This window comes from Coregonus lavaretus, assembly GCF_964263955.1.
Source record: "Coregonus lavaretus genome assembly, contig: HAP1_SCAFFOLD_1460, whole genome shotgun sequence".
Classification (NCBI taxonomy): domain Eukaryota; kingdom Metazoa; phylum Chordata; class Actinopteri; order Salmoniformes; family Salmonidae; genus Coregonus; species Coregonus lavaretus.
The window spans coordinates 74,302-102,241 of NW_028162899.1; the positions used below are offsets into that span (position 1 = coordinate 74,302).

The 27,940-nt window shown below is 43.2% G+C and overlaps 1 protein-coding gene across 1 annotated transcript; it reads left to right on the forward strand.

The window, feature by feature from the left end:
• Nucleotides 1-213: 213 nt before the first annotated feature.
• On the forward strand, nucleotides 214-22,456 carry LOC311118712 (hatching enzyme 1.2-like; the record flags this gene model as incomplete). Its single annotated transcript, XM_084193496.1, has 2 exons — nucleotides 214-377; nucleotides 21,670-22,456. 2 exons carry the CDS (start codon nucleotides 214-216, stop codon nucleotides 22,454-22,456), a joined length of 951 nt encoding a protein of 316 aa, XP_084049622.1.
• Between the last annotated feature and the right edge of the window lie 5,484 nt (nucleotides 22,457-27,940).

The following is a 27,940-nucleotide window of genomic DNA, read 5'->3' on the forward strand; positions in this document are numbered from 1 at the left end:
TCTACTGACGGAATGAGATCTATATCCATCCAGGATACCTGGGCCAGGTCAATTAGGGAGGCCTGCTCGCTAAAGTGTTTTAGGGAGCGTTTGACAGTGATGAGGGGTGGTCGTTTGACCACGGACCCGTTACGGACGCAGGCAATAAGGCAGTGATCGCTGAGATCCTGGTTGAAGACAGCTGAGGTGTATTTAGAGGGTAAGTTAGTCAGGATGATATCTATTGTGTCTCCAGCCAAGGGGAAGAAGGGAAAGGCCCAAGAGGAGCCTGTGACGTCCCAGCCAGAGGAGGAAGAGGCAGGGCCTTCACAGGAAGCTGGGGCAGAGGGGGACAGCGACTCAGATCATGACAACAGCAGCAATGAGGATCACGAGAGGTCAGGGCTCATGTCACATTACTTATTAATAAATAGACTTAGTTTATTGTCCCATTTGTCAGCGAGCTGCCGAACCCTTTTCTCTATCTCTCTCATTTAAATGTGTTGACGTTGACTTTGACATTGTCATGTACGCCACACTTGCGCTGCATACCAATGCATCCTGTACTCCTCTCTCCACCTCTTCCCCAATCTCACAGAGGACCCTGGTCACCTCAACCTGGGTCATTTAAAATGTATATGGTTGCTTGTTCTACATTAAAGTGCAAAAGAGTGGAGAGGAGAGGTATGCTACTTAGCATACACTTTTATACAGAGTAATTTAGAATACAATGAATCCAGTGGATTGAGGCTAATTCCTAGAGGCTTGTGACTAAAGACTAAAGGGGTTTTACATTTACATTTACGTCATTTAGCAGACGCTCTTATCCAGAGCGACTTACAAATTGGTGCATTCACCTTATAGCCAGTGGGAAAACCCCTTGTAGGATGGCAGCATTACGGTGACTAAAGCATTACGGTGACTAAAGAATTACGGTGACTAAAGCATTGCGTTGACTAAAGCATTACGGTGACTAAAGCATTACGGTGACTAAAGCATTACGGTGACTAAACCAATGGAGGCCAGAGGGAAAGAAAGTGGTAAGAAATCTGGAAAATACCTTTGAATCGTGTATTATGCATCTATTTCATTGCACTGTATGCACTGTTCCCCAAGTAGGCTAAATGAGTCAATGGGGAGGTTGAGTAGTGTGATGAGGTTGAGTTTGTTTATATGTATATATATATATTTTTTTTTTTCACCATTATTTAACCAGGTAGGCCAGTTGAGAACAAGTTCTCATTTACAACTGCGACCTGGCCAAGATAAAGCAAAGCAGTGCGATAAAAACAACAACAACACAGAGTTACATATGGGGTAAACAAAACACCCCAAAAGTCAATAACACAATAGAAAATCTATATACAGTGTTTACAAATGTAATAAGTTATGGAGGTAAGGCAATAAATAGGCCATAGTGCAAAATAATTACAATTTAGTATTAACACTGGAGTGATAGATGTGCATAAAATGATGTGCAAATAGAGATACGGGGGTGCAAATGAGCAAAATATATAACAATATGGGGATGAGGTAGTTGGGTGGGCTAATTACAGATTGGGCTGTGTACAGGTGCAGTGATCAGTAAGCTGCTCTGACAACTGATGCTTAAAGTTAGTGAGGGAGATAAGAGTCTCCAGCTTCAGAGATTTTTGCAGTTCGTTCCAGTTATTGGCAGCAGAGAACTGGAAGGAATGGCGGCCAAAGGAGGTGTTGGCTTTGGGCATGACCAGTGAGATATACCTGCTGGAGCGCAGACTACGGGTGGGTGTTGCTATGTTGACCAAAGAGCTACGATAAGGCGGGGATTTGCCTAGCAGTGATTTATAGATGACCTGGAGCCAGTGGGTTTGGCGACGAATATGTAGCTCAGTTGAACATTTCACTTTGTTGCTGTTGTTCTTTGTTGTTTCTCCTTTGTTATTGAATAATAAACAGAATTATTTCACAAAAAATAACTAGTTGGAGGCAGTAAACAGTGACAATTGCTTCCGTGTACTTCCCATCCTTCTAAACCCATAGGGGTCCTTGTGTTGCTGTCTGTCAGTGTAATTTCAATGATTCTGAAATGATTCTGTATTCCAGAACCATGGGACGTGCTTGTACTGCCATATATCAAAAACGTAAACTATGCTTGCCTACTTATTAAGCTTGCCTGGTGCAATGGAACCAATGTTATAGTCCCAAAAGTGCAAACCTCACCCATCTCACCCAAACACTCAAAGTATTTGAAAGTAAACAAATACAATTTGAACCCCAGAACTGTCTGATGTTGTGAAGTGGTCAGAGAGGCACAATTGGCTTGACGGTTACTCCTTAAAGCCGTAAGAAGCATTTCAAGGTCCTGGAGTGGCCTAGCCAGTCTCCAGATCTCAACCCCATAGAAATTCTTTGGAGGGAGTTGAAAGTCCGTGTTGCCCAGCGACAGCCCCAAAACATCACTGCTCTAGAGGAGATCTGCATGGAGGAATGGGCCAAAATACCAGCAACAGTGTGTGAAAACCTTGTGAAGACTTACAGACTCCTCATTTTGTCTGTCATAGTTGACGTGTACCTATGATGAAAATTACAGGCCTCTCTCATCTTTTTCAGTGGGAGAACATGCACAATTGGTGGCTGACTAAAAACGTTTTTTCCCCACTGTATTTGAACTGAATATGCTTGTCAACAACAGCCAGTGTTTATTTTTTTGAATTTGTTTTACCTGTAGCCTAATCTGACTACTGTTACCGCCAATCTAATGTGTTCATAATAACACAAGGCTACAACAATAAACAGAAGTTATAGGCTATTTATTACGTTGATTTGCCAGCTCCAGGTAGGCTACACAAACCCGCAACCCGCAACCAATACATTTTCACCCGCAACATTGTTTTCAAAGTAGCCCAATTTCACAGGAAAACCGCGAACATGGCAACACTGACTGTGTTTACACGTGATGAGGGGTGAATTCATTCCGCCGATTCTGTTGAAAAATGTTAAACGGAAGCAAACGAAACAGGGATAAAAATACCTGAATTTGTCCAATTTAAACTCTCGTTGGACTAATGATTACACCCTAGATAAGCTAGATGCAGGCAAGAGTGTGCAAGTCGGTATTGAATGTCAGGTCCTTCCTACTGAATGCACCACAGCTTCGCGCTCTTCCGTTTTCTCAGCATTATTGGGAGTGGCGACGAAGCTGTACCCTCTCCCGCTGGGTAGACCAGACGCTGGAGAAGGGTTATGCCATCCAATTTCATCGGACCGTGATGAAAACGCCGGAAAAAGTCGCCGCTCTCGTTACAGAGATTACGGAACTTTTGGTCACAGTAGTTCCCCGGGAGCAAAGGAACAGGGGGTTATATTCGCCCTATTTTCCTGGTGCCCAAAAAGACGGGGGGAATGAGGCCAATATTGGATCTACGCGTTCTCAACGAGAGCGTAGCCAAACGGCCCTTCCGAATGCTATCGACAAAACGTATACTGGAATGTGTCCAGACGGGAGACTTTTGTACAAGCATAGACATAAAGGGCGCGTCTTTCATGTGCCGGTGCAGCCGCGTCACAGGAAGTTTCTGCGTTTCGCCTTTCAAGGGGTGGCGTACGAGTTCGCGAGGATGCCATTCAGGTACGCCCTGGCACCTCGCACGTTTTCCAAATGTGTGGAGGCGGCAATAGAACCGTTGCTTCGTCAGGGAATAAGGCTACTAGCCTACCTAGACGACTTACTGGTTCTCGCCCCGTCAGCAGAGCTAGCGTTCTGATCTACTGATGCTGTCTCTTACCGTCCTGATCTGTTGATGCTGTCTCTTACCATCCTGATCTGTTGATGCTGTCTCTTACCGCCTTGATCTCTAGATGCTGTCTCTTACTGTCCTGATCGCTAGATGCTGTCTCTTACCATCCTGATCTGTTGATGCTGTCTCTTACCGCCTTGATCTCTAGATGCTGTCTCTTACCGTTCTTATCTCTAGATGCTGTCTCTTACCATCCTGATCTGTTGATGCTGTCTCTTACCGTCCTGATCTCTTGATGCTGTCTCTTACCGTCCTGATGTCTAGATGCTGTCTCTTACCGTCCTGATCTGTTGATGCTGTCTCTTACCGTCCTGATCTCTTGATGCTGTCTCTCACTGTCCTGCTCTCTAGATGAGGTCTCTTACCATCCTGATCTCTAGATGCTGTCTCTTACCGTCCTGATGTCTAGATGCTGTCTCTTACCGTCCTGATCTGTTGATGCTGTCTCTTACCGTCCTGATCTCTTGATGCTGTCTCTCACTGTCCTGCTCTCTATATGAGGTCTCTTACCATCCTGATCTCTAGATGCTGTCTCTTACCGTCCTGATGTCTAGATGCTGTCTCTTACCGTCCTGATCTGTTGATGCTGTCTTTTACCGTCTTGATCTCTAGATGCTGTCTCTTACCGTCCTGACCTCTAGATGCTGTCTCTTACCGTCCTGATCTGTTGATGCTGTCTCTTACCGTCCTGATCTCTAGATGCTGTCTCTTACTGTCCTGATCTCTTGATGCTGTCTCTTACCGTCCTGATCTCGTGATGCTGTCTCTTACCATCCTGATCTCCTGATGCTGTCTCTTATGTCCTGATCTCTTGATGCTGTCTCTTACCGTCATGATCTCTAGATGCTGTCTCTTACCGTCCTGATCTCTTGATGCTGTGTCTTACCGTCCTGATCTCTAGATGCTGTCTCTTACCGTCCTGATCTCTAGATGCTGTCTCTTACTGTCTTGATATCTAGATGCTGTCTCTTACCGTCCTGATCTCTAGATGCTGTCTCTTACCATGCTGATCTGTTTATGCTGTCTCTTACCATCCTGATCTCTTGATGCTGACTTCAAGGTCACATGGAGTAGGCTGAGGAAGATAATCTTATTTTGAAACCGATCTTTATATCTATAAATACATATCCATTGCAGTAATAAAATACTACACATTGATTTCTGACAGTAACTCTATTATACACCCAACCAATATCCATTTTACATTCATCCAACATTCATCTAATGTGTTATGGGACCAGCACGCAACCTAGCAACAACAGGGTTTTGTGAGGGGATATTTAGCAACATTTTAAACGTTTTGTTAAAGTGGTAGTGAAAACTGCTGAATTGGAATGAGTAACAAAAGGAATACATTTGAAGCCGACAAACTGAAACCATGCAGTTTCAAGTTTCTTTGAAAGATGATCAGGTTTGCCATTTGAAGAATTGGTTGCACCAGATCTTATTTAGGGCTGTTTGTGAATACCCTGGTAGGTTGACTGATAACCTGAACCAGGTTGCAGGTACTGGTTAGAGTTTGAAGCTTTTTCTAAAGTGGACAGCTTGATGAAAGCCAGTCAATATTTAAGTCTCCCAGAAAATGTACCTCTCTGTTGATATCACATACATTATCAAGCATTTCACACAAATCATCCAGATACTGACTGTTAGCACTTGGTGGTCTACAGCAGCTTCCCACAAGAATGGGCTTTAGGTGAGGCAGGTGAATCTGTAGCCATATTACTTCAACAGCATTTGACATGATATCCTCTCTAAGCTTTACAGGAACATGAATCTGAACATAAATGGCAACACCTCCACCATTGGAATTCCTGTCTTTTCTGAAGATGTTGAAACCATGTATTGCTACCACTGTATCATCTAAGTGAGTTTCAGAGATAGTCAGTATATGAATGTTATCTGTTACTAGCAAGTTATCGATTTCATGAACCTTGTTTCTTAGGCTACATATTTTAATGTGGGCTATTTTTAGCACTTTTCTGGGATTCTTGGAGAGCTTTGTATGCGTCTCTGTGTGTGGAGTAAAGGTGGTCTAGAGTTTTTTTCCCTCTGCTTGCACATTTAACATGCTGGTAGAAATTAGGTAGAACGGATTTAAGTTTCCCTGCATTAAAGTCCCCGGCCACTAGGAGCGCTGCATCTGGATGAGCGTTTTCCTGTTGATTAATGGCCTTGTACAACTAATTCAGTGCAATCTTAATGCCAGCATTGGTTTGTGGTGGTAAATAGACAGCTATGAAAAATATAGATGAAAACTCTCTTGGTAAATAGTGTGGTCTACAGCTTATCATAAGATACTCTACCTCAGGCGAGCAAAACCTCGAGACTTCCTTAGTATTTGATTTTGTGCACCAGCTGTTGTTTACAAATATACAGAGACCGCCACCCCTTGTCTTACCAGAGTCAGACGTTCTGTCCTGCCGATGTAGCGTATAGCCTGCTAGCTGAATGTTATCATTGTTGTCTTTCAGCCACGACTCCGTGAAACATAAGATATTACAGTTTTTAATGTCTCGTTGGTAGGATAACCGTAATCTTAAATCGTCCATTTTATTCTCAAAAGCTTGAACGTTGGCTAATAGGATTGATGGGAGAGGCAGTTTACTCGCTCGCCGTCGGATCCTTACAAGGCACCTGGATCTGCGTCCGCGATATCTCCGTCTCTTCCTCACGCGAATGACGGGGATCTGGGCCTTGTCGGGTGTCTGTAGGATATCCATCACGACCGCCTCGTTGAAGAAAAAATCTTCACAGTTCTAGGTGTCTTTAACCTCCCTACGTCTGCCTTTGACTCATTTCTCTCTGCCTCCTTCTTTCCACTCCTTTCCTCTTTTGACCTCACCCTCACACCGTCCCCCCCTACTCACAAGGCAGGCAATGCGCTTGACCTCATCTTTACTAGATGCTGTTCTTCTACTAATCTCACCTTTATGGTTGTGAGGTCTGGGGTCCGCTCACCAACCAAGAATTCACAAAATGGGACAAACAACACATTGAGACTCTGCATGCAGAATTTTGCAAAAACATCCTCTGTGTACAACATAAAACACCAAATAATGCATGCAAAGTAGAATTAGAACAGCACGCTATACTGATTTATGACGCAACATATAAATGAGGAACCACTGTAGCCTTGCTATTGAGAAAGGACACCATAGCCAGACCTGGCTCTCAAGAGAAGACAGGCTATGTGCACACTGCCCACAAAATGAGGATGAAACTGAGCTGCACTTCCTAACCTCCTGCCAAATGTATGACCATATTAGAGACTGTCACGGTTTCGGCCGAGACTGCTCCTCCTCCTGGTTCGGGCAGGCAAAGGCGTTCGCCGTCCCCGGAGTACTAGCTGCCACCGTTGGATGTTTCATGTGCGATTGCTTTTGTCTGTCCGTTGCACCTGTGTCTGGTTTGCGTTGATTACTTGTCCTATAAGTTCCCTGTGTTTGTATGGATTAGTTGTGTGTTGTTTTCGCCAGTCGTCTTGTGTTTCGTGTCGTGTTTTGTGTATTTTTTTAATTACGCTTGTGTGTGCGTAATTGCGCTTAGTCGCCACCTTGTTTGTTTTGTGGCCGTGCATAGTGTTTGTACTTTGTTCAATTTTTGGACTTTAGTAAACATTTTGGACTAAGCCTCGGTGTCCTGCGCCTGACTTCAACCCCACCTACACCTCACATTATGACAGAGACACATGTTTCCCTCAGATTACACACACCCACAAAGACTTCGAAAACAAATCCAATTTTGATAAACTCCCATATCTACAGGGTGAAATACCACAGAGTGTTAACTCTTGTTAACTTACCATCTGTAACTATGAGATGCACCTCTTGGTATGTGTCCTTTATAAATCTGTCCACTCCACACCAGTAGGTCCCAGAGTCTGACATCTTCAGGTTCTTGATGGTCACATAGAAGACTCCATCTCTGTTGTCTTCTATACTGTATCTACCTTGAGATACATTCTTTCTCCCATTAGTTTGAACCAGAATGTCTTCATCAGAACATGTCCCCTTGCAGAAGCGTTTGATGGTGTTCCCTGCCAATGTGAATGAGCAGCCCACAGTGACTTGTCCTCCCACCACATCCTTCACATTAATGACAGCTGACTCCACAACACACAGAGCTGTCAAACAGAAACACGCAGTACAGTCACAACTGATGACCTGTGAGATATACATTAACCTGCTAAAATCTTACTTTAACCCCGCATAAATCTTACTTTAACCCTGCAGAAATCATACTTTAACCAAGCACAAATCTTACTTAAACCATCTACAAATCATACTTTAACCGTGCAAATCATACTTTAACACATCTTCCTTTAACCCTGCCTTTCTTACTTTAACCCTGCACAAATCTTACTTCAACCCTACTCAGAACTGTAAATCTTTCTTGCTCCTTACAGACAAATACATATCTTATACCTTCTGTACTATATGATCCAGACAGTAGTATAGAAACTGATACAGACAGACAGGAAGGCAGACAGGCAGACAGACAGAACTCACCTGAGAGGAGACAGCAGGAGATAACATAGAGTATCTTCATTACTATACTGTTAAAGTTACTTGACTATACTACCAGCTAGCACAGGTCCACAACAGCTTGTCTGTCAGCTACTCGTTTGACAGCAGGGTGTTTCTGAAATGATCTGTCTTCCTTAGTTGAAGCTCCTCCCTCCTCTAACACCCTCTCTCTCTCTCTCTCTCTCTCTCTCTCTCTCTCTCTCTCTCTCTCTCTCTCTCTCTCTCTCTCTCTCTCTCTCTCTCTCTCTCTCTCTCTCTCTCTCTCTCTCTCTCTCTCTCTCTCTCTCTCTCTCTCTCTCTCTCTCTCTCTCTCTCTCTCTCTCTCTCTCTCTCTCTCTCTCTCTCTCTCTCTCTCTCTCTTTCAATTCAAAGGCTTTATTGGCATGGGAAACATGTTTCCATGCCCAAAGCAAGTGAAATAGATAATAAACAAAAGTGAAATAAACAGTATAAAATGCATGTCAGAGAGATTGAGATAGTGATGGTGGTGGTAGAGTGGGTGGACATTAGCTGATACATCCTAATTTCTCTGTAGTGACCTCAGCGTCTACAGGTCTATATGTCCTGCTGAGTGAAACTTGTTTGCTGAGCTTCTGCTGTTCTTTCCCCTTCAAAAAGTTTAATTAGTACGACGACGAGACACCAAAAGCCTATTTTCTCAACGCGCCACCGCATCTTTTGTTTCTCAGAGTGTTCTGCTGTTTTAAAGAGGCGGGGAGAGGTGACTTTGATCACAGCGGCCGTCATATTTGAAAGGCGACAAGGTTCAAATCGGGACAAGTGTCTCATAAGTAGTGTGGATCGCATCCCCGAACTGAAGGGAAGAAGCGTGGCTTGATAACCCGACGAGATGATGCCTGTTTGTAGCTGTCGCTCAGAAGAATAAAGACAAATGAGAGAGAGAGAGAGAGAGAGAGAGAGAGAGAGAGACAGAGAGAGAGAGAGAGAGTGACACTTCACTGCCCCTGGAAATATTAGATCATCTATGAAGAGAGACTTCACTTCTAGAAAGGGTTTCTCTGCCTGAATGTCTGTAACTCAGTGTGTCGCTGCTTAAAAGAGGAAAGATCAGAACCCCAGCCTGGAATCAGTCAGGTGCTGCCATCGTTAACAGGGGAGGCTGTGTGAAACACACACACACACACACGCTGTGATTTCTGGCAAAAATAAAACATGCAAATGTATTTCTAACAGTTAAAGGAGTGTGTGGAACACAGCGCAATTGCTGTTACGCATAGGCCTTGTTGAGTTCACATGTTCTTGATCATCTTTGGATGATATATTGATAATCTTTCCATAATATTAATATTTATTTGATTCAAAATAATTAGCTTGCTATCAAATGTCTTTAGACTGATATTAATATTTTAGATTGTATTCATTTTTATGCTTCAACATATGAATTATATTGATTGTACTATTACACTACCAGATATGAATGGGATTATGTACAGGCTAGGGGAACTGTAATAGCAAGAGCAGTCATGGGAAATGAAACCTTAACTACCTGGAGCTCCCTTGGAGCACACTCATCAACCTGTATGATCTGTATTTCTGTTCATAGGGGTTGTAGAATGTGACCCTTGACCTTTGGGTGGTTGCCTTCACGATGTCTGTTTGTTGACCTCCAATCGATTGAGGACTCCCAGGGGAGCCTTGGCCATACCGTCAAGGTCAAGGGTCAAGATCACTGGCCATTGACCTGCCCCATGCCCAGTCATGCTCACAAACAGTGTTTAGCATTTAGCGTGTTAACACACTATTGGTAGTTTGTTGTAACCGAGTATTGGTGCTAAACAGTGTTATTGGAAACTAGCATGCTAGTTAGCTATGGCGTCATAGGATACGGTGCCTGGGTGGTTTTCACGGAAGAATACTGTACCAAGTTAGCTAGCTGAATAAACTAAGTTAGAGTCTATTCCTAGAAAACATTGAACCACTGTAGTTTACAACAATTATAATTTCTAAAGTGGAAGTTGGGAGAGTTATATTTGAGTGTTTCAGTGAAACGTAAGTGAGGGAGGCCCCGCTCTCTCGCTTTCCCAGATGTTTCCCAGATGTTTCCCAGATGTCCCAGATGAATGCCGCAGCCCGTCTGGTGTTCAACCTTCCCAAGTTTTCTCACGTCACCCCCCTCCTCCACACACTCCACTGGCTTCCAGTTGAAGCTCGCATCCGCTACAAGACCATGGTGCTTGCCTATGGAGCAGTGAGGGGAACGGCACCTCTGTACCTTCAGGCTTTGATCAGTCCCTACACCCAAACGAGGGCATTGCGTTCATCCACCTCTGGCCTGCTGGCTCCCCTTCCTCTGCGGAAGCATAGTTCCCGCTCAGCCCAGTCAAAACTGTTCGCTGCTCTGGCACCCCAATGGTGGAACAAGCTCCCTCACGACGCCAGGACAGCGGAGTCACTCACCACCTTCCGGAGACATTTGAAACCCCACCTCTTTAAGGAATACCTGGGATAGGATAAAGTAATCCTTCTACCCCCCCCCCCAAAAAAAAAAAATTGTAAAGTGGTTATCCCACTGCCTATAGGGTGAATGCACCAATTTGTGAGTCGCTCTGTTTAAGAGCGTCTGCTAAATGACGTAAATGTGCCCTTGAGCAAGGCACTTAACCCTAATTGCTCCTGTAAGTCGCTCTGGATAAGAGCGTCTGCTAAATGACTAAAATGTAAATGTAAATGTAATGTTTAGTTAATTTCATTCCGATATCATTTGCATTATTGTAGCCTTTTCTGTAGCCTGTCAACTATGTGTCTGTCTATCCCTGTTCTCTCCTCTCTGCATAGGCCATACAAACGCTTCACACCGCGTGGCTGCTGCCACTCTAATCTGGTGGTCCCTGGCACGACCCACGTGGAGTTCCAGGTCTCCGGCAGCCTCTGGAACTGCCGTTCTGCGGCCAACAAGGCAGAGTTCATCTCAGCCTATGCTACCCTCCAGTCCCTCGACTTCTTGGCGCTGACGGAAACATGGATTACCACAGAAAACACTGCTACTCCTACTGCTCTTTCCTCGTCTGATCATGTGTTCTCGCATACCCCGAGAGCATCTGGTCAGCGCCGCGGTGGCACAGGAATCCTCATCCCTCCCAAGTGGACATTCTCTCTTTTTCCCCTGACCCATCTCCTCATTTGAATTCCATGCTGTCACAGTCACTAGCCCATTCAAGCTTAACATCCTTGTCATTTATCGCCCTCCAGGTTCCCTTGGAGAGTTCATCAATGAGCTTGACGCCTTGATAAGTTCCTTTCCTGAGGATGGCTCACCACTCACAGTTCTGGGTGACTTTAACCTCCCTACGTCTGCCTTTGACTCATTTCTCTCTGCCTCCTTCTTTCCACTCCTTTCCTCTTTTGACCTCACCCTCTCACCGTCCCCCCCTACTCACAAGGCAGGCAATACGCTTGACCTCATCTTTACTAGATGCTGTTCTTCTACTAACCTCACTGCAACTCCCCTCCAAGTCTCCGACCACTACACTGTATCCTTTTCTCTCTCGCTCTCCTCCAACACTACTCACTCTGCCCCTACTCAGATGGTAATGTGCTGTCGCAACCTTCGCTCTCTCTCTCCCGCTACTCTCTCCTCTTCCATCCTATCATCTCTTCCCGCTGCTAAATCCTTCTCCCTCCGATCTCCTGATTCTGCCTCCTCAACCCTCCTCTCCTCCCTTTCTGCATCTTTTGACTCTCTATGTCCCCTATCCTCCCAGCCGGCTCGGTTCTCCCCTCCTGCTCCGTGGCTTGACGACTCATTGCGAGCTCACAGAAGAGGGCTCCGGGCAGCCGAGCGGAAATGGAGGAAAAGTAGACTCCCTGCGGACCTGTCATCTTTTCACTCCCTACGCTCTACAGTCTCTTCCTCTGTTTCCGATGCTAAAGCCACTTTCTACCACTCTAAATTTCAAGCCTCTGCCTCTAACCCTAGGAAGCTCTTTGCCACCTTCTCCTCCCTGCTTAATTCTCCTCCTCCTCCCCCTCCCTTCTCCCTCTCTGTGGATGACTTCGTCAACCATTTTGAAAAGAAGGTTGACGACATCTAATCCTCATTTATTAAGTCAAATGACACCACTAGTCCTAATCACACTAAACCTACCCTATGCTTTGACTTCTTTCTCCCCTCTCTCTCCAGATGAAATCTTGCAACCTGCCCGCTTGACCCTATCCCCTCCTCTCTTCTCCAGACCATTTCCGGAGACCTTCTCCCTTACCTCACCTCGCTCATCAACTCATCCTTGACCGCTGGCCATGTCCCTTCCGTCTTCAAGAGAGCGAGAGTTGCACCCCTCCTCAAAAAACCTACACTCGATCCCTCCGATGTCAACAACTACAGACCAGTATCCCTTCTTTCTTTTCTTTTCAAAACTCTTGAGCATGCCGTCTCTAGCCAACTCTCCTGCTATCTCTCTCCTTTAAACAACTTGGAAAATTCCAGAAAAGTATGTAATGCTTTAGAAGCTTCTGATAAGCTAATTGACATCATTTGAGTCAATTGGAGGTGTACCTGTGGATGTATTTCAAGACCTTCCTTCAAACTCAGTGCCTCTTTGCTTGACATCATGGGAAAATCAAAAGAAATCAGCCAAGACCTCGGAAGAAAAATGGTAGACCTCTACAAGTCTGGTTCATCCTTGGGAGCAATTTCCAAACGCCTGAAGGTACCACGTTCATCTGTACAAACAATAATACGCAAGTATATACACCATGGGACCACACAGCCATCATACCGCTCAGGAAGGAGACGCGTTCTGTCTCCTAGAGATGAACGTACTTTAGTGCGAAAAGTGCAAATCAAAAAGTATTTTTCAAAAGGCTCGTCATCTAAAATGATGTAGAATTGCATGAAATCCATTTATAAAAATAACACATTTTTCACGGACTCTAGGCTACAAAAAATGTACTCCATGTGTGTAACTTCTGCAAGCGGCTCCACACCACTGCTCTATGCCCGTACGCGAAAGCCATTGATAATGCATGCAATGCTTTGTTATAAAGGATGTTTTTATCCGTTCTGGTACCTCAGAGCCCCCCAGGTCACCCCCCTCTCGGGCTCACTTTTGGTTCCGGCACCGCCCAATTTACAAATGAAGCACTGGAGAAGTGGGTAGCTGCTGCTGCCTCCTCCGGGACACTTCTCCTTTGCATAAAGTTAATCAGGCTGTTGATTGTGGCCTGTGGAATGTTGTCCCACTCCTCTTCAATGGCTGTGCAAAATTCCTGGATATTTGTGGGAACTGGAACAAGCTGTGGTACACGTCAATCCAGACCATCCCAAACATGCTCAAAGGGTGACATGTCTTGTGAGTATGCAGGCCATGGAAGAATTGGGACATTTTCAGGATGTTCAATTGTGTACAGATCCTTGCGACATGCTGAAACACGAGGTGATGGAGGTGGATTAATGGCAGGACAATGGGCCTCAGGATCTTGTCATTGCATCTCTGTGCATTCAAACTGCCATCGATAAAAAGCAATCGTGTTAGTTGTCTGTAGCTTATGCCATCCCATTCCATAACCACCATGGGGCACTCTGTTCACAACATTGACATCAGCAAACCGCACACCCACACAACACCATACACGGTGGTCAGCAGCTGTGAGGCTGGATGGGCATACTGCAAAATTCTCTAAAACAACATTGGAGGCAGCTAATGGTTGAGAAATTAACCTAACATTCTCTGGCAACAGCTCTGGTGGACATTCCTGCAGTCAGCATGCCAATTGCATGCTCCCTCAAAACTTGAGACATCTGTGGCATTGTGTTGTGTGAAAAAACTGCACATTTTAGAGTGGCATTTTTGTATTTGTTAGGGAACCCCATTAGATGCTGCCAAGCACCTCCTCAGCTACTCTTGTCCCCAGCACAAGGTGCACCTGTGTAATGATGATCATGCTATTTAATCAGCTTCATGATATGCCACACCTGTCAGGTGGATGGATTATCTTGGCAAAGGAGAAATGCTCACTAACAGGGATGTAAACAAATTTGTGCACAACATTTTAGAAATAAGTTTGTGTCTGGAACATTTCTGGGATCTTTTATTTCACCTCAAGAAACATGGGACCAACACTTGACATGTTGCGTTTATATGGTTGTTCAGTGTAAACAGTATTTCTAAAAAATCATACAAACTATCAATAACTAAATTAAAATTGAACTAAATCAGCTTGTCTGTTCTAATCAGGTCCATTCACAGGCTCAGAAGGATCCTGTGAGGGCGGAACATTTTCTGGCAACAGTAGACCTTGCAGGGCTTCTGCCGTGAAGTCTTGGAGGCCCAAAAACTTCTCAGCTGCAGATATAATGATGTCCAGCATCTTGGACTTCTTGCGCAGTACAATTAATAACTGTGGCTATAAATACTAAAAAAATCCACCTTCCAAAATAAGTGTTTTCAGATCACTTGCCTAAGTGGACCATAAGGTTAAAAACCAAACCAAACTAAACTAAAAAACAAAATAAAATAAAAAACTAAGTAACTCCGCCAGAGTGTGTATTTTGGGTCACTTTTTCCGGTCCCAAGCCCGGATAAAGGAGGAGGGTTGGAATTGTGACATAAAAAAAAACAAGAATCGACAGAAGAAAGTTAATTTGTAGTTCAAAACATATTTAGGGTGTTTTTTACTGACTTTTTGTCTCTCCCACGACGTTATTCCTCTCTCCTACAGCGTCCATCACAATTACATGCACATGGCCAATTATGCAAATTAGATGATGACGGCATTTAGCGACTTTTAGGACCACCAATAGCTACTTTCCTTACTGAGGAGTTGGCAATACTGCCGGTGACCAGTGTTGCCAACTTAGCGACTTTGTCACTATATTTAGCCAGTATTCAGACCCATCTAGCGACACATTTTAAATAAAGCGACTAGCGTCAAATCTAGCAACTTTTTCTGGTATTATTGGAGACTCTGACATGAAAGCACGTATCGTTCTTACTCTTCTCAACGAGCAGCGGGTGCTGCGGGCCCCACCCCCGTCCCAAAGCACTCACTGGCGGCCCAGTCCTCGCGCAGCTGTTTACTCACTTTTTGTCTCTCCCACAACGTTATTCGTCTCTCCTACAGCGTCCATCACAATTACATGCACATGGCCAATCATGCAAATTAGGTGATGACGTCATTTAGCGACTTTTAGGACAGCCAATAGCTACTTTCCTTACTGAGGAGTTGGCAACACTGCCGGTGACAAGCCTCACCAGCCAGATGAAGTTTACTGGCTGCTTATAACATTAGCTTTGGGCAACAGTGTTAAGTAGCTGGCTAGCTAGTTATTTTCATGAACTTAAGTTAAATTTCAAGTTCAAGTGGCTACCTAGCTAATACTTACTCACATGGATTCCTAAATCATTGCTAAGAATATTGAAAATGACTGCAGTTTCTATTGGTCATTGTTTTCAGGCTAACATTAGTTGCATTGGTGCTGGCTAGGTAACGTTACCAAGCTAAAGCTAGCTAGCTACCCCAGAAGTTGCTAATAACATCTGTATCAAAGATATTTGCAAACATTTCTGATTCTGCGCGTTTGATCCTGATCTTATTTCAAATGCTCACACAGACATTTTCCCATTCGGTCGAACAAATAATGCATTATTACCAACGTAAACACATCGTTGGTGGCCGGTGTGTGCTTGTTTGCAGACTTCTTTTTTTTTGTCCAGCTTTGACAGTGCTACTGATCGTAGTGGTGGCGCTTGGCTTGCACATGCAAATTCACAACACACAATATTCTATAATAGAATTGTATTATTTGAAGTGTCAAATTAAAAGCTAATTTGACTCGTCAAATAGTGTTATTTGACGTGTATCTTTTTTTGACACGCAAAGACCCAAACGGCATTCCATAGTTAACACTAGAAAAGCCTGTGACGTAGAGTTCAGCCAGGAGTTGATGGATAAACGAAAGACCGAATGAAATGGTAGGAGGGACATCCCGACTTCAAGTGGTTTCTGCAGGAAAAGGGAACATACTTGTAACGAGTGTAATGTCTGCCATTCTGTATGAACAAAAGTTTCCTTCCAAGCCCTTTACACTCCTGGAGAAACTCTTGCTTGGTTGGTAGTGGGACAGGAGGGACGAGGCCACGTCTGTGGGAGTTGTTAGAACTGTGTGGGAAAACATAAAACAAATTGTTACTTCAATAGTACATGGTAAAATGCAATGTCATATTCCCATATACACCACACTGTATCCTGTATATATGCCAAATAAACTTTGATTTTGATTTGATAACATAATATTGATGGAATCCAGGCTCTGTCGTAGCCGGCTGCAGCCGGGAGACCCATGGGGCGGCGCACAATTGACCCAGCGTCGTCCAGGGTAGGGGAGGGAATGGCCGGCAGGGATGTAGCTCAGTTGGTAGAGCATGGCGTTTGCAACGCCAAGGTTGTGGGTTCGATTCCCACGGGGGGCCAGTATAAAAAAATTTAATAATAATAATGTATGCACCTACTAACTGTAAGTCGCTCTGGATAAGAGCGTCTGCTAAATGACTAAAATGTAAATGAATATGAGTAAATTATAGAATGTACGCACCGTTTATGAATTGAACCATCAATTCGCCATCAATAATTTCATGGTTGGTAACATACTGGCCATGGTCTCACCTGAGTAGATGATGGGGTGATCCAGTATAATAGTGATAGTTAGGTATGACAATGTTGATTGAAGGGTGATGGTGAGTCAGATCTTGAGGCTCTTCAGCGAATCAGCTCTCTTCCTCAGTAGATCTCCCAGCTCCTGCAGCGAGCCAAGATAACTACTCTGAACCTTGTCCATGGCTGCTCTGGGAGACTTTTGTAGCTGTTTCCTCCAGCATCTTCACAAGGTCCTTTCCTGTTGCTCTGGGATTGATTCGCACTTTTCGCACCAAAGTACGTTCATCTCTAGGAGACAGAACGCGTTTCCTTCCTGAGCGGTATGACAGCTGTGTGGTCCCATGGTGTTTATACTTGAGTACTATTGTTTGTGCAGATATTGCTGCGTTCAAAACAACTGGGACGTCGGAAAAATACGAGGTCAAATCATGACGTCAGTGATCTTCACGTCGGAAAGTCGTAGCTCTAGAAAGAGGCCAGAGTTCCTGAGTTGGAATTCAAGTTGGATGACTGTTCAAATCGATTTTTCCCAGTCTGAGCTAATTTTATTCAGAGTTCCCAGTTGTTTTTAACACAGCATTAGAGTTGGGATTATGGTTCATTGTTTAGCTAGCTAGCTAGCTACATGTCTAAACAAAAGACACTATGCAAGTAACCATTTCACTGTACCGTTTACACCTTCTGTGTCCTGTGCATGTGACAAATAAACTTTGATTGTATTTGATGTAGTGTGTGTTTACCAGAGATGGTAATATGAAGAACAACATGACCTGCACCAAAGTCAGACTAGATCAAATGTATTTTTACTACTTTTTGCTTCTACTTTCACCACTTTTAGTCTTGAAATCTTTGGTTGTTTACTACACTGTGAATCCTTAAAGAGATGGGTGGGCTAAGGCTTAAGAGGGTGTGAACGATGCTGAATGGGTGTACACAAAGAACAGCTCCCCAGTAGGTGTACCAAAACATTCACGGACCATTTTCTCAAAAGTGGGGTTACAAGTTTATCAACTTTCAAATCAGAATTACTTTCCCATTGTTCCTCAACTACAGTGTATAATATACAATTTTCTAGCTCTCTACTTTTATCCGATGTAAAAAACACAATTTCCAATGTTGCTACATAGGACCGAATCCAGGAGGTGGGTCACAATTTATATAATTATACATATAGGGTCTAATATAGAACCCCACACACCCTAAAAAGCATGCAAAAAGTGTTAAAAGTCGGCCATTACCACTAAGAATTAAAAACAAAAATGCCTTTGCCAATGCATTGATATGCCAAATATTATTACATTCTAAAATAGGTGAGAATAATGTGGACATTGCCTGACTAAATAGATTGGATGCATGCATGGCGATTTCTCTGTACCTATGTGGCCGACGCAGACACACTTAATAAATCCATGAATAGTGGTAGCATTAATCTCACCATTTGAATCTCAGCAAGAGAACTTATAAATTGGCTACAATAATTAAAATGACTTTTCAAGCACCAAATTGAGGAAATGTCAGATTTTCAAGGTAGACCTATTTGAGTACTTGAATTTCTGAGCTCCAAATTCAAATTCAAGTAGGCTACTTCAAGCCCCTTGTATTGTTTAAAATTGCAGGTGTAACATGGAAAACAAAATGTATTTGTCATGTTATTTCATTACCAGGTCATATTGTGAATAAGCCCACTAGGCTATGTAATTTGTTGTCATTATATCCAGAATAATTCATAGGAATACCGTTGGGTGTTGCGCAATAGTCTATCCTACATACAGTGGGGGGAAAAAAGTATTTAGTCAGCCACCAATTGTGCAAGTTCTCCCACTTAAAAAGATGAGAGAGGCCTGTAATTTTCATCATAGGTACACGTCAACTATGACAGACAAATTGAGAAAAAAAAATCCAGAAAATCACATTATAGGATTTTTAATGAATATATTTGCAAATTATGGTGGAAAATAAGTATTTGGTCACCTACAAAAAAGCAAGATATCTGGCTCTCACAGACCTGTAACTTCTTCTTTAAGAGGCTCCTCTGTCCTCCACTCGTTACTTGTATTAATGGCACCTGTTTGAACTTGTTATCAGTATAAAATACACCTGTCCACAACCTCAAACAGTCACACTCCAAACTCCACTATGGTCAAGACCAAAGAGCTGTCAAAGGACACCAGAAACAAAATTGTAGACCTGCACCAGGCTGGGAAGACTGAATCTGCAATAGGTAAGCAGCTTGGTTTGAAGAAATCAACTGTGGGAGCAATTATTAGGAAATGGAAGACATACAAGACCACTGATAATCTCCCTCGATCTGGGGCTCCACGCAAGATCTCACCCCGTGGGGTCAAAATGATCACAAGAACGGTGAGCAAAAATCCCAGAACCACACGGGGGGACCTAGTGAATGACCTGCAGAGAGCTGGGACCAAAGTAACAAAGCCTACCATCAGTAACACACTACGCCGCCAGGGACTCAAATCCTGCAGTGCAAGACATGTCCCCCTGCTTAAGCCAGTACATGTCCAGGCCCGTCTGAAGTTTGCTAGAGTGCATTTGGATGATCCAGAAGAGGATTGGGAGAATGTCATATGGTCAGATGAAACCAAAATATAACTTTTTGGTAAAAACTCAACTCGTCGTGTTTGGAGGACAAAGAATGCTGAGTTGCATCCAAAGAACACCATACTTACTGTGAAGCATGGGGGTGGAAACATCATGCTTTGGGGATGTTTTTCTGCAAAGGGACCAGGACGACTGATCCGTGTAAAGGAAAGAATGAATGGGGCCATGTATCGTGAGATTTTGAGTGAAAACCTCCTTCCATCAGCAAGGGCATTGAAGATGAAACGTGACTGGGTCTTTCAGCATGACAATGATCCCAAACACACTGCCCGGGCAACGAAGGAGTGGCTTCGTAAGAAGCATTTCAAGGTCCTGGAGTGGCCTAGCCAGTCTCCAGATCTCAACCCCATAGAAAATATTTGAGGGAGTTGAAAGTCCGTGTTGCCCAGCGACAGCACCAAAACATCACTGCTCTAGAGGAGATCTGCGTGGAGGAATGGGCCAAAATAGTGTGTGAAAACCTTGTGAAGACTTACAGAAAACGTTTGACCTGTGTCATTGCCAACAAAGGGTATATAACAAAGTATTGAGAAACTTTTGTTATTGACCAAATACTTATTTTCCACCATAATTTGCAAATAAATTCATAAAAAATCCTACAATGTGATTTTCTGAATTTTTTTTCCTCATTTTGTCTGTCATAGTTGACGTGTACCTATGATGAAAATTACAGGCCTCTCTCATCTTTTTAAGTGGGAGAACTTGCACAATTGGTGGCTGACTAAATACTTTTTTCCCCCACTGTATATATATATATATATATATATATATATATATATATATATATATATATATATATATATATACACACACTACCTTCAAAAGTTTGTATATATGATTACATGTTTTGGGTCGGGCCCCCCTAGCGCCCAGGACCCTAAGCGACCGCTTATGTTGCTTATGCCTGGAGCCGGCCCTCTGTGTGTGTCTTTCCAGTAGTCCTAATGGACTCCAGCCTAGTAAATGAGTCCAGCCTAGTAAATGAGTCCTTGTGTCATTTGTAGGTGGAGTCCTCCCTTCAGAAGTTTATTTAGAACTAACAACATGGACCCCAACCCTTAACCCTCCTGCAGACACACCTGTAGAGGACTGTATAAAAGCCCAGGACTGACCAGACAGAATCACACATCAAGACTCAGTGCCAAGGAGCCTCTCCAAAGCATCTCTAGGACCAAGAAGCCATCTAGAGGATCTCCACTGCCAGATCCAAGAAGCCATCTAGAGTATCTCCACTGCCAGATCCAAGAAGCCATCTAGAGTATCTCCACTGCCAGAACCAAGAAGCCATCTAGAGGATCTCCACTGCCAGATCCAAGAAGCCATCTAGAGTATCTCCACTGCCAGATCCAAGAAGCCATCTAGAGTATCTCCACTGCCAGATCCAAGAAGCCATCTAGAGGATCTCCACTGCCAGATCCAAGAAGCCATCTAGAGGATCTCCACTGCCAGATCCAAGAAGCCATCTAGAGGATCTCCACTGCCAGATCCAAGAAGCCATCTAGAGTATCTCCACTGCCAGATCCAAGAAGCCATCTAGAGGATCTCCACTGCCAGATCCAAGAAGCCATCTAGAGGATCTCCACTGCCAGATCCAAGAAGCCATCTAGAGGATCTCCACTGCCAGATCCAAGAAGCCATCTAGAGTATCTCCACTGCCAGATCCAAGAAGCCATCTAGAGTATCTCCACTGCCAGATCCAAGAAGCCATCTAGAGTATCTCCACTGCCAGATCCAAGAAGCCATCTAGAGGATCTCCACTGCCAGATCCAAGAAGCCATCTAGAGTATCTCCACTGCCAGATCCAAGAAGCCATCTAGAGTATCTCCACTGCCAGATCCAAGAAGCCATCTAGAGTATCTCCACTGCCAGATCCAAGAAGCCATCTAGAGTATCTCCACTGCCAGATCCAAGAAGCCATCTAGAGTATCTCCACTGCCAGATCCAAGAAGCCATCTAGAGGATCTCCACTGCCAGATCCAAGAAGCCATCTAGAGTATCTCCACTGCCAGATCCAAGAAGCCATCTGGAGTATCTCCACTGCCAGATCCAAGAAGCCATCTAGAGTATCTCCACTGCCAGATCCAAGAAGCCATCTGGAGTATCTCCACTGCCAGATCCAAGAAGCCATCTAGAGGATCTCCACCCTGAAGATGGAGCAAAGCCATCCTGCTGCTGGTACTGTGCCTCTCTCAGGCCCAAATGGGCCACAGTGGACCAGCCATCTGGATAGACCACTTTGAGGCTGTAGACATCACTGAGAGAATTCTGACCGCTAATAACGGCTCTGATGAGATGCTGATGGAGGGAGACCTGGTGGTACCAAGAACCAGAAACGCCATGCAGTGCATGCATGGAGGAAACAGCTGCCTGTGGCACAAAGTCTCTAACGGATATGTTGAAGTGCCCTACATAATAGAAGACAGTAGATTCACTCCCTCCGACAGACAGAAGATTAAGGACGCCGTCCAGTCGTTCCACAGCAAGTCCTGCATTCGCTTTGTGCCACGTGGAAACCAGAATGACTACATCAGCTATGAGAGTTTGAACGGCTGCTACTCCTCTCTCGGGAGAATTGGAGGCAAACAGACGGTCTCTGTTAACAGCGTCGGCTGCATCTTTCTCGGCATCATTCAGCACGAGACCCTCCACGCTCTGGGCTTCCAGCACGAGCAAACCAGGAGCGACCGGGACCAGTACGTCAGGATCAACTGGAGTAATATCGATTCTAGCATGGCCTATAACTTTGATAAACAAAACACCAACAACCTGAACACTCCCTATGACTACAGCTCTGTCATGCACTATGGAAAAACAGCCTTCTCCATCAATGGAAAGGACTCCATCACCCCCATCCCCGACCCCAACGTGTCCATCGGCCAGAGACAGGGGCTGTCCACCACTGACATCCTGAGGATCAACCGACTCTACGGCTGCTAAGAGGAAGACATCAAGTCATAGGAGGAGAGTGGGTTAGGGTTAGGGTTAGGGTTAGGGTAAAAGCCACCCCCTATCAAAAAATTAAACAAAGAAAATATTCAAAATAATTCTTTCAAAAAATAATCTAATATAGACATTAGACATACTCCATTTCAGAAGTTAACCCTAACTCCCCCTCCTCCCTCCTCCATAGACACTAAAGTACTCCCCTTTATAAACATACTTTCAAATTTCTCTAGTTTTGCATTATACATTAATTCCACCTGCTTTCTTAAACCTGCTTTAAAGATTACCCAGACATTCACCTTTTTCCCTTCAAAATGTTTCATATTCCTTCTACAGTAAATTGCATACCTCACAAAACTCAAAACAATATTCAACAGGTACACATTCACACCCAAACATTTCCCCATTACTCCAAATAATATTAACCTATCCCATACAAAACTTTCTAAAAACTCTTTTCTCCAGTGCCTTCACAGCAAAATTTTTACTTCCTTAAAAAAACCTGTCAGACTTGGACATTCAACAAATAAATGCAACAAAGACTCTGGCTTCATCATACACACATCACATTCCCGCCTTACATCACGGTTTATCTGATGTAAAATAATATTTGTGTATATACGATTATGCCGTATCATAAAATCCATGTTCTCACAATTTCGTTTATTCCCAAACAAAACCAAATTCTCCCACATCAAAGAAACATCCAAATCAATAAACATTTTTCTCCACATCCTCTCAGCCGCAGGCCTCACACACACAGACTTCAACATACACTTGTACAATCTTTTCTGTGTAACTTTTGATAAAACTTGTTTCTCCGATCCTTTACCCACATAGAGACTTGGCAGCACATACAAGTCCTCATATTCCCCCTCCCCATTTATCACTTTTATCCACTCACCCGGAATGCATAATTTAATTCTTTCGTATATCTGCAATACTAATTTTCTCTCCACTGTATCATCAACCTCCCACACAGTATCCAGAATTGCCTGCCCCCTTAAAAACCCCGGTATAACCTCGTAAAGAAAATCTTTTACCAATATTAACCCAGCCTTCATGAACATTTTGTTGTACAGCACCTTCCCACCACTCTCTATTTTCGGATTCAAAAACACAGGCTGATTAAATATGTTGTCCTTATTTGTACATGTGTACTCAATCTTAGGAAGAAATTCCCCCCATGCCAAGAACACCTCTTTATAGAACTCAGGCAAACCCTCCAACATATCCTTCTTCCATGACATCAATAATCCACTTTCTTCACAACCCCCACTTCTGTACAAAAAATGTTTAAAAAACCTTTTCCATCCATAATCTACCTCCCCATATAAGTATTTTTGCACAGTTTTTATTCTCATTGCTTTTCTCTTCACATCCAAATCCACCAATTTCAACCCCCCATCCTTTAAATCCGAGATAAGAGTTGCCCTTGCAATCCTAGTCCCCTTCCCCTCCCATAGGAAATCTGTAACCAAACCATTGAATTATTTTAACACCCATTGTGGCATATCCAACGAACCTAGAACATAGATACATTTGGATGCCACCAAAGAATTAATCACCACCACCTTCCCCCTCAAGAACAGTTTTCTTGCCTTCCAATAGGATAGAGTATGTTTTATTTTATTCAAAACCCCAGTCCATGTCTCATCTCTCGTCCCTTCTTTATCCACCCCCAAAACCACCCCTAAAGTCTTTATATAACCTTCAGCCTTTTTGAAAGGGAATCCACAGTCCACTTTTTCATCTATCCCCACATACATTATTTCAGATTTTTCAACATTAAGTTTTGCCCCTGATGCCTTGCCATATACCTCAAAACACTCCATTACATTCTTCACACTTTCAACATCTATCACAGTACATGTAGTATCATCCGCATATTGCTGTATAACACTCTCCCCCCCATCCGGTATCCGTATACCTCGAATTAATTTGTTTGCTTTAATCATTGCTGCAAGCGGCTCCACCGATAAACTATAAAGAGCAGCTGATAACGGACATCCCTGCCTAACAGATCTCTCCAGAGGAAAAGAATCTGTTAAAATCCCATTACATTTTACTCTGCTCCTTGCATATCCATTCAGTAATCTAATCCAACCTATCATTCTTTCACCAAACCCAAATTTCCCAAGTGTACGCAGTAAAAAGGAATGATCAACTCTATCAAAAGCCTTATTTAGATCCAAACTCATCACAAACCCCCCTTCCTCCCCCATATGCTTTATCACATCCCTTATTGTTCCCACTGTGTCAGAAATATCCCTCCCTGGTACACTATATCCTTGTGTCTCTGCTATTACTCCTCCCATAACTTTTTTAACTCTATTAGCTAAGACCTTGGCTAAGATCTTATAATCACAATTTAAAAGTGTCAACGGTCGATAATTATCCAGATTTACACGACTCCCTTTATTTTTATACAGTATGGTTAAAACTCCTGTGGCCAGCGACTCTGGCACCACTTGAGTCTTTTCAATATATTCATACAGTTTTCTTAAAATTGGAGCCAACAAATCTGCAAAAGATTTATAAAATTCCGCAGTTAGGCCATCAGACCCCGGACTCCTATTGCAATTAGCATCTAATATGGCCTCCTTAATGTCAGTTAGACTCATATCTTCCTCACACATGTTTTTTCCCCCTTCTGTTAACTTAGTATCCACGTGTTCAAGCACCTTATCCATACAGGAATCATTAACCTCTTCTTTTTTAAATAAGCATTCATAATATCTCTCGACCGTATCCAGAATCCCAACCAAATCATTAACCTTTTCCCCTTTTTCATTAATTAACTCCGTAATATAAATCTTCTCTTGTCTTCTTTTTTCTAAATTCAAGAAAAATGAAGTACACCTTTCCCCCTCTATCGCATATTGCACTCTACTCCTTACAATCGCCGCATTACATTTCTTCTTCTCATATTCATCAAGTGCATCCTTAGCCAGTAAATAATCCTCCACCCCATGACCTTCATCCTTTTCTATACACTCAAGTTCATGTTTAACCTTCTTACGTAGTTCCCTCTCCTTCTTTTTCAAAAAATAATTCCTCTTAACAGCATATTTTATAGTCAATTCCTTACATTTGGTTTTCAGCTCCTCCCACCACAACCCCATATTCACCTCCATTAACTGTTGTCTTTTGGCCTCCCCAATACATTCTGATATCATCTCAATATAATTTTCCTCCTCTAGCAAGCTATTATTTAAACACCACATCCCACCAGATTTAGTATGTGTCCTTACTCCACAAGAAAATACCACCGCCGCATGATCACTAAAAGCTGTAAAAACATACTTAATTTCTTTCATAAAATTCCTTAAACCCTAATTTACTAAAACCAGATCTATTCGCGTCTGTTTCAACTCCCCTAAAACCACCTGCCTTCTAGAAATTCCTCTCTTGTTCGGATTCTCCTCCCTCCATATATCAATCAAACTGTTTTCAAACATAATCTTCCTTAAGACCCCCCTAGATACGTCATTTCTAAAAATAGCTCCCCTTTTCATATCTAATCTATTCATTTTTACATTAAAATCCCCTACTAAAATACAGTTACCCTTGCACCATTTCCCTAATTCTAAAAATTAATTATTTCGCTCTATCTCAATATTCGGCGCATAAATATTTATAATCCTAAAAACCCTATTCATATATTCAAAATCCAAAATTAAAATCCTCCCATTATTATCATTATATATCTTCTTCACATTTTCTACTACATCCTTCCTTAATAAAATTGCAACCCCACTTGAATTTCCCCTGCCATTGTTAACATAAATAAAATCCCTCCATATTTTTTTAACTCCTAAAACACATGCATTATCCCAGTGCGTCTCTTGAATACATAAAATATCTGAATTCTTCATTTGTACTATTCTATTAAATTTTCCCATAGTTCTCAAACCATTTGCATTTATTGACATTATATTTACCATTCTAATAAATAATAAAATAGTAAAATATAATTTCATTATCCTCTACCTGTTATCCAGTTTCTTTCCTCTTCCCCCCTTTCCCTCTCCATCTTCCCCCCGCTTTCCTCTTCCTGTATCCTTCCCTCGTTCTTTCACTCTTTTCTCCATCATCCGTGTCCGATATCTCCTCCAAGTCCATGTTATCCAGCCAACTCAACTTCTTGTCACCCTCATCCGTTGTGCTCCCCATGTTCATCTCCGTCTCTGGTATTGTCATCGTTGTGCTCCCCGTGTTCATCTCCGTCTCATGTATAGCCGTCGTTGTCGTTTCTGTTATTGTTCTCAAACTCGAACCCCTCTCCATTTCTTCACCCCCCGAGGTACTTGTTAGTACTGTGCTATCCCCCAAAACCTGTGAGTCCCCCGTGCTTCCCCCCAGTCCACCCCCCCCCTCCTCCTGAAAACTCCCTCTTCTTATTTCTGAGTCCATACTACTCCCAATTTCATTCATCTTCTGGTCCTTCTCCCTTCTTCCTTCCTCCGTCTCTCCACTCTCCACCACGTCCTCTCCTCCATCTTCTTCTCCTTCTTGCGACAATACAACTGCTTCCTCGAATAGTGCTTGACTCCCCTCTTCAGCCATACCCTCTCCACAGTTGCACTCTGCCAATCTCTTTCTGCATCCACCACAGAAATTCCTTTCCTTCTCTCCGACACATTCTCTCGCATAGTGTCCTTGCTTGCCACATTTGAAACACTTAAATTCAGGGCAGTCTTTAACTATGTGCCCGGGTTGAATACACAACCGACACACTCTGACCTGTTTGTCATGAAGGACCCTAAAATATTCTGCTCCCTCCAACGTCTCAATTCTTGTAGAGTAAGGCAATGATGTCACTTTTTCTGTGAACTTGACTTTGCAAAAACGTGTCCCATCAACCACCTCCGTTCCTGGCCAAACTCTCCTCCTTATCTCCGAAACGGCTTCCACTCCCCATCCACTCAGCTTGCCCAGTATCACATCATCTTCTACATATACTGGGAGATTCATAAAAGACACCACCAATTCCTTCACATTAACATCTCTCGCCAAAATCCTGGTGTCCTTTATCCGTATTCCATCCATTAAACATTCTTTTCCTTCTCCGTTTCTCATCGTAATTTCATACTTCTTTTCTCCTTTCATTCGGCATCCCACCACCTCTCCACACACCTCCTTAATTGCTCGTAGTAGTTCCATTGTCGTCACTTTGTCTTCTCCTTCCAACTCAATTGCCACCGTGTATTCTTTGCCATATTTCATTCCTTCTTTATCTTCATTTTTCTTCCGTTGCGCCCTTTCGTTGTCTTTGTCCATTCCGTTTGTCATTTCCATGTTGTCCATCATAGTGCTTCAAACAAAAAACTCTCCCCCAAGCAGCAAAACTGCAAGGGGGGAAGACTAAAACAAAAAATATATTTCGAAATCCAAATACTTAACAAAAATAGCTCTCACGCAAACACTCTTCAGCAAACACTCACTCACAGCTCAAAACTCGCACCTGTCGTCACT